The sequence below is a fragment of the Aulostomus chinensis genome, chromosome 8 (assembly GCF_037954235.1).
Source record: "Aulostomus chinensis isolate RoL2024-O1b breed Wild chromosome 8, RoL_Achi_v1.0, whole genome shotgun sequence".
In the NCBI taxonomy this organism is placed as follows: domain Eukaryota; kingdom Metazoa; phylum Chordata; class Actinopteri; order Syngnathiformes; family Aulostomidae; genus Aulostomus; species Aulostomus chinensis.
Window position 1 is genome coordinate 30292174 of NC_141327.1, and position 12500 is coordinate 30304673.

General features: G+C 47.8%; 1 protein-coding gene across 2 annotated transcripts in view; it reads right to left on the bottom strand.

Annotated features, from left to right (window-relative positions):
- Nucleotides 1-12500, bottom strand: part of usp34 (ubiquitin specific peptidase 34) — a 64007-nt gene that overhangs the window by 27475 nt on the left and 24032 nt on the right. Inside the window, exons 14-39 of one of the 2 annotated variants that reach the window (XM_086212388.1) lie at nt 12490-12500; nt 11894-12108; nt 10599-10717; nt 9696-9823; nt 9408-9497; nt 8969-9064; nt 8419-8501; nt 7121-7275; nt 6340-6453; nt 6137-6236; nt 5431-5593; nt 5193-5319; nt 4877-5027; nt 4659-4759; nt 4045-4260; nt 3833-3958; nt 3494-3616; nt 3319-3402; nt 2706-2792; nt 2419-2619; nt 2256-2338; nt 1765-1805; nt 1508-1632; nt 900-1052; nt 321-425; nt 1-34 (exon numbers count right to left, since the gene is read on the bottom strand). The exon at nt 1-34 is cut by the window's left edge and continues 61 nt beyond it; the exon at nt 12490-12500 is cut by the window's right edge and continues 711 nt beyond it. In XM_086212388.1, coding sequence (XP_086068514.1) covers nt 1-34; nt 321-425; nt 900-1052; nt 1508-1632; nt 1765-1805; nt 2256-2338; nt 2419-2619; nt 2706-2792; nt 3319-3402; nt 3494-3616; nt 3833-3958; nt 4045-4260; nt 4659-4759; nt 4877-5027; nt 5193-5319; nt 5431-5593; nt 6137-6236; nt 6340-6453; nt 7121-7275; nt 8419-8501; nt 8969-9064; nt 9408-9497; nt 9696-9823; nt 10599-10717; nt 11894-12108; nt 12490-12500 — 3031 coding nt within the window. The remainder of the gene's footprint in view (nt 35-320; nt 426-899; nt 1053-1507; nt 1633-1764; nt 1806-2255; nt 2339-2418; nt 2620-2705; nt 2793-3318; nt 3403-3493; nt 3617-3832; nt 3959-4044; nt 4261-4658; nt 4760-4876; nt 5028-5192; nt 5320-5430; nt 5594-6136; nt 6237-6339; nt 6454-7120; nt 7276-8418; nt 8502-8968; nt 9065-9407; nt 9498-9695; nt 9824-10598; nt 10718-11893; nt 12109-12489) is intronic. The other variant, XM_086212389.1, reaches the window with a different exon arrangement.

Below are 12500 nucleotides of genomic sequence, written 5' to 3' on the forward strand. Positions count from 1 at the left end.
TCGAGCCAGCCAGCGACAGAGAGGGAGAGACCTTCTGTGAGTTCAAACAGACCAATACTAGCAAGAGTTCAATGATGCATCACAACACCACAAACTCTTCACACACTGGCATTTACATGCAACTTACTGTTACTCAAAGACAGCAGAGCACTGGTTTTATTCCATTTTTCTAGATCCAGAACTTTAATACCGCTTTTAATGTTGTTGTAAGTAGCAAAACTTCAGTCCTGGTTTGGTCCTTTGAGCCCTGCTCAACTTAGAGTTCATTTACCACGACAACTGTTCCAAATGTTATGACAAATTTGAAGGGATCATCCCACCTGGCTGGCATCTTTCACGTGGATGTTGTCGATGAGTTTACAGAGGAGCCAGAAGTACTCCTTACAGCCGGTCTTCAGCAGAGGCTCCTCTTCATAGTCCTCCACCTGCAAACACACAGAGCCCCTGTGTTCACCTGATCTAAGAACTTCAACGAGGAGAAGAAGGGGACGGCACACATGTAAATACTGATGTTGTTCATTACACCTCAATTATTCTTGTCTCCATCCATACCATTTGAAGCCTCGACATTTAACAACAGAATATGACCTTTCAATTCCTCCACAGACAGCAGTTTCTGACACTTCTCAGAAAAACTCCTGAGAACACAAGGCCTCCTAAACTCAGAGTTTCTGTCTCGACTAAGAGCAGCGACGTGACTGAACACTGACAACACCAGAGTTGAGTGAAGGTGAAGCACATGTGCCTGTTTTACCTGCAATCATCCACCAGAGGGAGAAAGTCTTACGGAAACAGACTGGCTCACTGTCGCAGAGCTCAAATTGAGTCAGATCATGATCCCGGAGGACGACTGACACAAAGTGTAGCCTGCTAACAAGTCTGTGTGTGTGTGTTCCTACCCTCAGTGGTTTGAGGGCCTGTGCATCAGGCAGGAACTTGAGCAGCGTGGAGGCGGCGAGCAGCAGGAAGGATCTGTTGATGGATTCTCCTCCCTCCAACCCTGACAGAGACAGCTTGTAGAGGCCATTACAAGCCTCATGCCTCACCGCCGGCTGGGAACAACAACAACACTTGTAAGACAACAAAATGATGAAAACTTTGTCAAAAATTCACGGCAATGTTTGAAAAATTGCCTGCTTTGGTATCAAACTACTTGATGGTGGTGTTCTTTTTCTGTGGTGTTGATGCCAGTTAAGAAACCATTGCTCATTGACCTCAACTAAGTTGTCAGCGAGTGACCTGCAGATTCCTGGTGGTAGCGTTGACAGACATCACCAGCTCGGGAGCATTGGGATCTTTTGTGGTCATCGACCTCCAGCTCACGCTGAAGAACTGAGCTTGGTTCTTACAATAGAAGTAGACACCAACCTTCTAGTCATGCACTGCCCCCTACTGGTGTTAAGTATGGAGTGCCAGCTTGTTGAAGTCAGAGGCAAACTACCTTCAAAGATTTGTGTCTGAACCAAGTTCAGTGTGAGAGACAGTGAGGGGGTGTGGTCTGGCTCACCTCCGGCACAAGCAAGGTGAGTTTCTTCAGCCAATCATGGAGGTGGTCACTGTCAGCCAGACTGGACTTCACGGTGGAGGAGCAGTGAGCCCAGCTCACCAGGAGCCACATGGAGTAGTGGGTCACTAGAGGGGTCACAAGCAGCCCAAGAACAGATCAGCGTGGGCTTTTTAATCCACTTCACGATTAATTGTTTTGGGGTTGGAGAGAATATTGGTTCTCGCTCCCTTTAATAAGAAATTACTGGTAATTCTCACCTTCATGTCGAGACCTGTGGTCGGATTGGGCCTTCAGAACTCTGTTGAACAGAGCGAGTACCAGTCAGTCAAATTTGATAGATGAAGTATTTGAACACACAACACATTTCTCTGCCACTAGAGGTCTCTCAAATGGTTAAATTCATTAAATCAATAATTGTTGTCTGACGTCACTTCCATTGACGATGTTTGTAAAAAACAAACAAACACATGGGTCTTCGTTTGTTCCTTCTCAATCTCTCTTCTTCTCGTCAAGTATTCATCTGAGCGTCTTCTCTTTGGTCGTGTCTCAGCCATTTCCCAAAGTGTAACAAAGAGTTGTGCGACGCCGTCCAGCTACCTAGCAGCTTGCTACTACGCGAATCAATTGACTGCTTATTCCAAACGCGCACTTCAACAAAATACACAACACGTTTAGGTGTTTTCAGACTTGTGTTATGCCTGTAAAGACTGTCGGCATGGTGATTTTCTCAACTGCTTAATTACATCACCTGTGTGCGAGGTTGTCGTAGGTGTAGGCCACATTGATCAAACGCTGGATGAGGTTGGTTCCTTGGACGAGGCTGAGAAAGACCTGGGAACCACAGACTGATCAGCTGATGCCTTGAACTGGACAAACGCTGCAGCACCTCACCTGGTGAAACACCTACATACCTCAGTCAGTCGTGGGATGTGCAGGCCTTTCCCATGATCTACGGTAGACTTGCGGGATTTTCCCGGCCACGCCCGTTTGCGCTGAGTGTCAGCGAGGCCGGACCAGGAGAAGACGTCATGGTAGGCCAGGTCCAAGTCTGCAGGGTCCACTGCAAACTGGCAGATGAGCTTCAGCAAGCAAGCCAGGCAGTCCAGCAGCCACTGAGGAGGATCAACAGAAACCCCATTACTTCTGACTAGAATGAAATTCATGCACAAAAAAAATCTGTAAATATCTCACCACTCACCACAGTCCAGCACTCCTGGTCTTTGGGCTCCAGGATGCCTGAATTGAAGATGTCCAGGAGGAGCTGGAGGCCTCCAGATGAAACAAACTGAAAAAAGAAAAGTGGTATCACACCTACTGCTTGGAATTTGCCAGTTGCAGTACTCTAGCTTGCAAACTATTGCTTTACTTCTGCTGACTATTTCTTTTTCCGTTGCTCTACTGTTTTCACCAGACATACGTCCTTGTATTTCTATGCATGCTACTTACACTGCAGCACAACAGATCAATGGGAAAGCCCTCCTGTGGAGTAACAGCACGCCATTTGTAGGACTAGAACTAGTTCTACTGGTGAAATGCCTGGAGCCACAGAGGGCCGTCTGACAGCAGAGGTTGGCGAAAATAATACAAATATGGTGCAGATGTAAAGTTTTTCCAGGAGACCTTGTCCTCAGGAGTACACTGCTGCAGCTGCTCCCCGCTGCCCGCACAGACACCTATCGTTCCTCAGATGACTACCTCATACAACCCCACTTCAGTAAATTCAATCCATCTACTTAAAATGCAAATTCCCAGACATTCATGTGCTGGGAGAAAGAGAGAAAAGGGAACTGGATTCCACAAATGTTTAGTACCTTGCAGCTCCAGGTGTTCTTGCTGTTTTCTATCTGATCCTCACTGGAGTCGTCTGAGTCTGGGTACAGATCGCTGTAGCTGCCCTGACACACAGAGTGCGAAACAATAATAAGTATGTGTGCACAGGTCTAGAAACCACCACACGGACTGTATGAATGCTGGCATGTTTCTTACGGTGGACTCTCTGTGGATGCGTCGGTTTGGTTTGCCCAGAGCTTCGATGATCTCCAGAGCGTAAAGTAGCTTGTGGGGACTTTTAATCCTCAGCAGCTCCTTCCAGCAGAGACCCTCCCCATTCTACATACATATTAAACAAGTTATACACCAGTAGCCACAGAAAAAAACAGCCCACTAAACTTAAAAGTTGATGAGATTTTACTCTTCTTTTTGTGCGATCTCATGTCAAAAACAGCCACTAAACAAAACTGGTTCCTGAGTGAATGCAAAGGGCCGACTTCACCATCGTTTGTTATCCAGTCGTGAAGGTGAGAAAGTTGTTTGCTGGCAACTGACCGTGTCATCTGAGATGTTCTGGAAGGCCTGCAGCATTTTCGGACATGTAGGAAGAAGCATCAGCAGCTCCCAAACCCGACGAGACAGATTCTCTGCGTGGAGGTGAAGCTCCTCACACCGCATGCTCTGGACAGACAGACAGACACACACACCCTTTATTCTCACCCTTATCACACTTTTACGACATGAGTTTCTACCACACAGACACACACCTCAGGTCTCTCAGGGACCTTCTCAGTGTTGGGGCTGGGTGGTTTGAAGCAGGCCAGCATCTCCAGCAGCTCAAAGAGCGTGGTGAGGTGAGGCTCCTGGAGCAGCAGCAGCATGGGGATGTGTTCCTTCTGAGGAGGGGGGAGGCAGGATGCTGGCAACTGGATGCCCTCCCCCTTTCTCTCCCTCCGTGGAGCTCCCAGAGAGACGAACACCATCTAGGAACGAACACACACACACACACACACACACACACACACACACACACACACACACACACACACACACACACACACCATTGATACTGTCAAGCATTGTTCTTTCCAGCCAAAACAAAACCTCTGCAAAGATCCACAAACAGGTTTTTTTCAGCAACCAGAGCAGTTCTGATGAGCGGTACGTCCCAGGTCACTGCAGTAAACATGTATTTATGGGCTCAGCTCCAATCAGCTCCGATAGGAACAGCTGGCCTCCAGCGCATACATCTCAGGTACGCATACAGTGTAAGGTTAACCTGTTTTTATTTGGGAGTAAAAGAAAGGAGGCTGTCGTTGGTCAAACTGCTCTGACTTGTCAGTGGTTGCCGGCTTTGTCACTGTCCAGAAACGACAGTCACCTGCATGTCTTTGAAGCCCAACTCGTGCAGCGTCTTCTCGTCATAGTCGGTGGTCAGCTCATGGCCGGAGGAGATCATCCTGACTGGCCCCATCAAACCACCTGCAGGACACAGTGGTTACACGGCAGCTCACAAGGGCTTTGAAACGGGAACAAACTGAACCTCCTGACAACCTGCTCAACTGGGAGGAAAATAGCAACAAGAAGGTGGTGGTTCACCTGGGAAGTCTCCCGGTTGCCGGCTACTCTGGCCAAACTCCTGCAGCTGAGCCTGCTGGTTCATCTGCTCCTTCTGCAAGTTCTCATACCAGTGGGTCACCTCAGCACGCAGGTCCGCCACCTGGTCGCTGGGGTACATCTCAATGGTCATCTAGTAAATCATATAACATGGATGTAAATATATGTACAAATGTTTTGCCTCGCTAACCAGACAACATACACAATAAAAATTAAGATGAATGTTAACCATTTTATTTCATTTGACTCATTTGTCCGCTCAAACCTCTGTGTATCAGGGTGTCAAACATGTGGTCACCTTATCAGGTAAGCCGGCCGGCTGGCAGACGATTCTTAGTGGCAGAGACTGTTTGTCGCTCAAAGCCTTCAGGTGGCTGCTGATGCCCGTTCCCTCGATCTGCCACTGGCGCAGGTGGTAGGCAAACCTGGCAAGGACAGGAGGAACATGGGGTTTTGAGATGTGCTAACAGTGGTATAATGGACTTGAAGATGCCTGAGATCTCATGCACACATATGTGGTGTGTTTGTGTGTGTACCTGCGTCGGAAGGCCTCCAGGTGAGTCTTGAGCATGAGCAGCCCCCTCTCAATACTGGTCAGGCTGGAGTGAGCATCCTTCTCCAGGTTGGCTGAAGCCATCAGGAGGCTCTCCATGCACTTCCTGATGAACTCCTGCTCCTTCTCCAGGCCTGTCTTACCAGCTGGAGGCATCAACACCACACAATCAGAGATCATGTCTAAGAGATTTAAAACCAATTTCACTGTGACATTCGTACGTTTTTATTTACGGAAAATTCCAGTATTCTTCAATCTGGCCCCCATTTTCCTGTCTTTATATCTTTTGGTCTCAGTGAATAAAAACCAACGATCACATTCGCTGGAGTACAAGTTAGTTTTCATCCCAGTTGAAGTGCACACGTCTGCATGAACAAAACCTGGATTGTACCACATGACCTGGAGAGGTTGAAAATGGATGGTCTTGGACAGTTTAGCCGTTGTTAGCTATCAGTCTCCGTTAGCTTCCAGCTAAATATACATGGCTGCTCTTTCTGTATTCTGGAGTCACTCAGAAGTGATGAAGGAGGGACTGTGAGCTCAAAAATCCTATCAGTGAATACTTGAAAGGCAAAATACACTTCTTGTATTGCTTTAAGTGTGATTGCCAACACACACCAACTTTTATTTGATGCTTTTATAGTGTGTTGGTTGTGTGTGATTTCTGGGTGTAAATGGCAGAAACTGACCATTGATGTAGTAGGAGTTGATATACTGGATGGCGGCGCGGCTGATGTCAGCAGACTGAGCTCGGAGAGCGATCCCCCACAGCTGGTCCATCCCACACAGCTTAGTGACACACACACAGATGAACACAAGTCAATTGGCTGTCTCCTCTGATGCAGCTGTCAGAATATGAAGGGAACATGGAGAGATGTTCAGGTGTGTGTACCTCGCAGCTGGAGGCGTTATCCAGGGCACTGGTGGCGAGGCGGGCCAGGTTACAAAGGTGCTGGAAGAGGTTTAGGCCTGTCATGCTGATGGTCTCTGGCTTCAACTGGGGCATCTGGAGATAGAAAGTACTGCTGACTCAAAAACACACAAACTAAAATCAGCACAGCATCAGTGCATTTCCTCTTCACCTAATCTGTACACAGAAGTGGAACATAAATTCTGACTCATTTGGAAAAGTCCCAGGCGACTTCATCAAATCCCCCATGTTTAAAACGTGGGGACAACAGGTGATGCAGTAACCGTCCTGATTCATGTCTCATCTTCCCTGCCTGCTTTGGTCTTGAGAACCTGGTGGGCCATGCAGGAACAACCTGACAACAGACAGAGTTGATGGTCATCATGCACCTTGCTGCTGGACCTCCTGCTCGCCACAGAAAATGATTCTGTTCCATCTTAACCACATGTCGCTGGGTTTGGCGCACCTCCACCTCCCACATTAATGGCCAGCGGGGGCACACCTCCACTGGCTGCATACACTGATTGCTTAGACATCAAAGAGCAAATGACTCCCTGGATTTACGACAGAAAATATTTTTCTGCTGACATGTTGGTCCTGATAGCCGGATTAAACTCCTCTTCACTACAGCCCAATGTCCATTTTTGTAAATTAGGTTACCATTTCTATCCGAGTGATGTCAGGAGGGACCCTGCATCACTTCAGTCTCCACACACGTCATTGTATTTGTATGCAACAGCTTTTCTCCTCTCCTTGTTCCTACCTTCTCCAGGAAGAGATGCTTGTAGGTCTCCATGCCCATAGCATGCTGGTCCTTGCTGCGAACCTGATTAAGGAACCAGTGCAAAGCGTCGTCGTAGCACTCAGCATCCTCCACCAGGCAGTGCCACAGGATGTCCACCTGCTCCAGACTCAGTCCTGACAGAGGGACACACTTGCAGTTTAGTGGTTCCCAACACAGTGGTCAGTGAGCTTTTGCTTATCGTGAGACAAGACGGAAAAATGGATAAGAAAAGGAAACCAGCACCTTGGTGCAATTCTGAAAACCGACAGCTGAAACGCCTGGAGAGGACATGACGCTGCTGGAAGCGTCAGGTGTGTGAGCATTAAAGGAGGAGAACCAGAACCAGCCCAGGTTCCCCTTCAGTGTGGGAGCCAGACTGGCAGAGAGCCACAGCTCCACGGAGCCCAGTATTCCCGTTTCCCTCAGCAGCAATGACTTCATCAGCTGTTAATGGTCAAATTCATCTCCTGCTGCCATCAGCTGACACCAGGTTAGCCTCAGAGACACCTGGAGGCCAGACACACACCTGGAATGTTTTGCTCCAACTGACCACCAACCCAGTACAACAATGTCTTCTTCTCGTCCATCCACCTGTCTCCTAGACCCCATCCCAACTAAGCTGCTCCAAGACTCTCTCCCCTCGTTAGCCCCTCCCTCTTAGATATGATCAATGTGGCACTGGTATCTGGTTCCGTCCCTCAGTCCTTTAAAGTAGCGGGAATTAGACCCTCCTCAAAAACAAGCCTGGATCCAGAAGTTCTACCAACTACAGACCAACATCACATCTTCCTTTTCTCTGCAAGGTTCTGGAGAAAGCAGCTGCTAAACAGCTCTGGGACTTCTCCACAGCAACAGCTGGTTGGAGGATTCAGTCAGGTTCCAGGTTCATCCTAGCACAGAAACAGAACTAGTCAGAGGTACCAGTGACCTCCTACTGGTACCAGATGAGGGACTGGTCTTCATATCTGACAGAGCTCCCTATTATCCAGCGATAACCCTTCGCTCCTCGGATGCTGCTGCGCTCCTGCTGGTTCCTAGAGGCTCCAAAAGTAGGATGGGAGGCGGAGCCTTCAATTATTAGGCTCCTCCCCTGTGACACCCTCTCCCAGTCTTGGCCCAGGATGCAGGACCCCCTCTCTACATCTGTCTGTCATTCTCTCTCCTCTTCATATTTAGCCTGGATCTGCTCCTTCCTCCTGCCTGTTAAGGGAAGGTTTTCATCTCTGCTGTCTCAGCTGTGCTCGTGTGCTTTTGTGTTATTCAGAACAATTTCTTACTGAAGTGGTCTGGGGAACCCAGTGTGGAGAAGACACAGGTGAGGAACTGCAGGCGGACCTGGACCTCTGCACTGTGGCTGTACCTGCAACACCACAACAAAAAGGTGAACGTCACGACTGAGAGTCTATAAACAAACAGCACATAAAGCTTGCATTTCTCTTCTCTCCTAAAGGATTTTACTCAAACTTTCTATCAGATCATCTGTGGCAAGTGGAAGAAGGGGGCACTTTCAAAAATGGTGGGGGGAAACGCTTGCCCTCATATGACATGTCAAAATGGCTGCTGAGAAAAGGGCCTGTCAGCGTGCATCCTGACGCCCACCAAGATGGAGTTTCTCGTGAGCTCGCTAGTTCTCAAAGAATCCAGCTCCCACACTTGGAATCTGATTTCTCTTTCTGAGTAAAAACCCATCAGGTGGACAAGAGCTGCTGTGTTTTTATTGTTCAAATATATCCGGAATAAACACAAGAAATTGGTAGCATATAATGACATGAAAAATATCACTCAAACAAGAATGACAGCGAGCAGGTAAAACATCGAGAGACTCACAGTGCAAATTTGTGCTGGTGCTCTCGGACTTCCTGGATGTAGTGCTGCAGGTTGTCAAAGAACAGTTTCATCATGTGCAGCTCCTTCTCTGCCCACCTGAGAACAAACAACCACAGGAAGTGATGACCTCGCCGTCTCGCTCTTCTTTAATTGGGTGGATTTCCTCCAGGACTGTCGTCTAATACTCATGTTAAAGCCAGGAGTCAAACACAGAGTCAATGTACGACTGCGGACACGGCCAGCAGGAATAAATCCACAAGGAGACAATAAAGGTCAAATAAATCAATATGAATATAAAGGTCACTTTTGTAATCACTCGACTGAATATTTCATCAGAACTTTTCCTGACATTCTATTTAAGAAAGCAGAAGTTTGTTCAATGAGGAACAGCTGCAGAAATATTAGTTATGAAATGATATACAGAGGAAATACGACTTGCATGGTGATCCAGTGAGTGTCGTAGCTGGAGCCAAACTGCTGGAAAGTGCCAAAGAGCTTGGGTAGCAGACGCAAGGAAACCACAACCGACCTAATGACACATGACAAGAAATCAACCGCGTCAGTTTCCCTCACAGGGACCTGAGAAGGAGGCGTGCAAAGTGTTCAGGAAATATTATTTATTCCATTTTGTAGGGACTTGACTTTTAAACAGGTCTGACTTGTTTGCCAAGGCCGCCAATGACCCTGGATAAAAACGTACACCTATTCAGGAATGCGACACTCTGACCTGTGATGAGCCAAGTTGTCAAGGCAACCCTCGATAAAGCGCATCCGGATCTGACGATCAGTGAACCAACAGACCAGTGAACACAGCAGCTTCTCAGCCTCATTGATCAGACCCTCCGACAGGTGGATCTGAAACAAACAAGTCAAGATGAACACGGAGGTTGTTAATAAAAGCAACAATCCTGAATGTATATGAATTGCCAGAACTTTCAAAAAGGAAAGTTCCATCATACTGGAGGAAAAATGCACCTCCAACTGGGAACGGTACAATGGAACGGCCACTCAAGAGAGGACCTCTGATGCCGTGGTAGCTCATGTCGGTGATGTTCACATGCTTCTATGTTCCTACACTGGACAAACAAGTTTCCTACGGGCATTCATGTTTTCCTGAGCAAATGTAACGGAACTCATCTCGATCACAGTCCGACACGGCCGTTCCGGTGCGGCAGAACCACAACTAAGCAGCTCCTCTTTGTCCAAGTGGTTGTGATAGCCTGAGTCGGCATTTTATAAGAAGCTCTCTCGCTCCTGCCACAAATGACGAGCTGTTCATCCGTCTCGGCTGTCCACAGCACTCGTGCCACAGGGCGTCTTTCTGCGGCTACCATGTCAGTCGTCTCAATCACATCTTTAGACCCAAAACTGACAGATTATCCTGTAGCGTGAGCCCAGTTTTAGGCCCGTTACTTCTGAGGATTTCATTAAAAAAACAAAAAAACATCAAGTTTCAGGTCACCTGGACAGCGTTAATGTGGTCATTTTGGACGATTGCTTTAACCAACTTTTGCCAAACAAAACCATTCTAAGCAGTCGGCAGATAGCATGTTCCTAACATGAGCTTTTATGAATGTTGAAAACACTGAGCTGGGTATTTAGGAAACTTCTGGCTCTGTTGCTGCCGTACCGCGTCCTCGTCCTGCACCAGGTCCCACAGCAGAGTGTTGCCCTTCTTACAAACGTTGTCCAGGTTGATGTCCGTCACAGCGTGGCTGCTGGAGTACTGGTGTTTATGAACTGCCGGACCTGCACAAGTACACAGCACTTAGTATAATTAGCTTCTCAGCTTCTTTGGCAGGTTTTTAAGCTGCTGATCTGAAGAACTTGAAGAAGGTCAACAGTCTCACTTATAAAGGTTAGGTATGCACAAAATGGTGGCTTTTACTCCTGAACGTCACTTTCCATGCAACAGCGGTGACAATAATCTTTTACTATAAAACCTATTTGGGACTGAGCTGTGCTGACAGATGATGGACTGATGCCAGCTCTATCATGACACCTCTCCCACATCCAACATCTCTTCATACCAAACATAAGATTCACATAAAGATCCAAAGCAGCAGTGCTGTGTCTTTGTGTGTTATTGAGCTGCCTTCCAGTTTCAAATGATATAAAATCAAAAAAAAAAAAAAAAAAAAAAAAAAAACTGAACATTTCCTGATGTTCTCTACGACTGGAGCACCAGTTATGAGCTGTGGTTTTGAGCATGTCACACATTATAGATATTTCTCTTTATTTTTAGTGTGTAAAACTCCTGCAATCAATTATGAGAGGAGATGACGCAGAGGCAGCTGTCAGTCAGTCAGTCAGTCAGCCAGCCAGCCAGCCAGCCAGCCAGCCAGCCAGCCAGCCGGCCAGCCAGCCCGCTAGCCGGCCAGCCGGCCAGCCAGCCAGCCAGCCAGCCAGCCCGCTAGCCGGCCAGCCGGCCAGCCAGCCAGCCAGCCAGCCAGCCAGCCAGCCGGCCAGCCGGCCAGCCAGCCAGCCAGCCAGCCAGCTCATCTCCACAGCCTACACATGGATTGCTGTATGAACAAAGGCTGTCTCTGGAGCCACTGAAGCTCACAATCATATCCTCCTCATCCTAATTCCTGTAGAATCACAACACTGGATTATGTTTCAAATCGTCTTCACCCATCAAACGTCTAGATTACATGACATCAGGGAGGCTGTGACAGGTGGTCGTGGCGATGGTGTGAAGCGGTCAGTCTAACTGCTGTACACAGAAACGCTGCGGTTAACAACCGGCTCCTGTAATCTGTCTTTGCATCGACCCGTTCAGGTTGCATGTGGCCGTGTTGTCAGGCTGATTTCACATGCACATATTTCCAGGTAGACTAACTCACAAAGGGGGAACTATTCTGGTGCTGCTGTGTAGGAAATGAGGCTGGTGGAGAGGTTTCCCAGAACCTCGAGAGGGCTCACCTTGCACCAGGTGCTCGTGGTAGATGGAGGCCAGATTGGGGAGGTGCTGTTGGAGGTGGGAGCTGAGCTCAGCATGTGAATTGATCTGGACCAGCTCCTCCTCACACCCAGACTCCTCCCCGTCGAAATCGGCCATGTTCTTCTCAGACTTGGCACTGACCTGGGAGCTGCTGCAGCTGACGTCATCAGCACTGAGCATGTCCTCCACCATGGGACTGAGGGGACGGATGAGAAAACTCACTGAGTGATTAGTCCCCCAGATCTATTGACATGTTTTTTTAAATGGCTGATCAGATTAATAGAGAAAGTAAAATCCTCGATGTGATCATGGAATTGTTCAACACATAAAAATCGATGTCTGGAACTAATTTGTTAGAAACATTCAGGGCCCACAGAGGGAAACCTTCATTCTACACCATCATGTGTCCTCAAGCTCAATCTTCTGGCTAGCAGTCAACTAAAGACGCTCTCAGAGGAAACTCTCCTGATGATCAACTGAAGATCAATGCAAGGATCCAGTGAGACTTTCTTCTTTATAACTGTGACAATTCAAGCCAGACAGTGAATAAGTGTGTTGATCAGGTGTGAAAACTCACCCTTCGTGGTG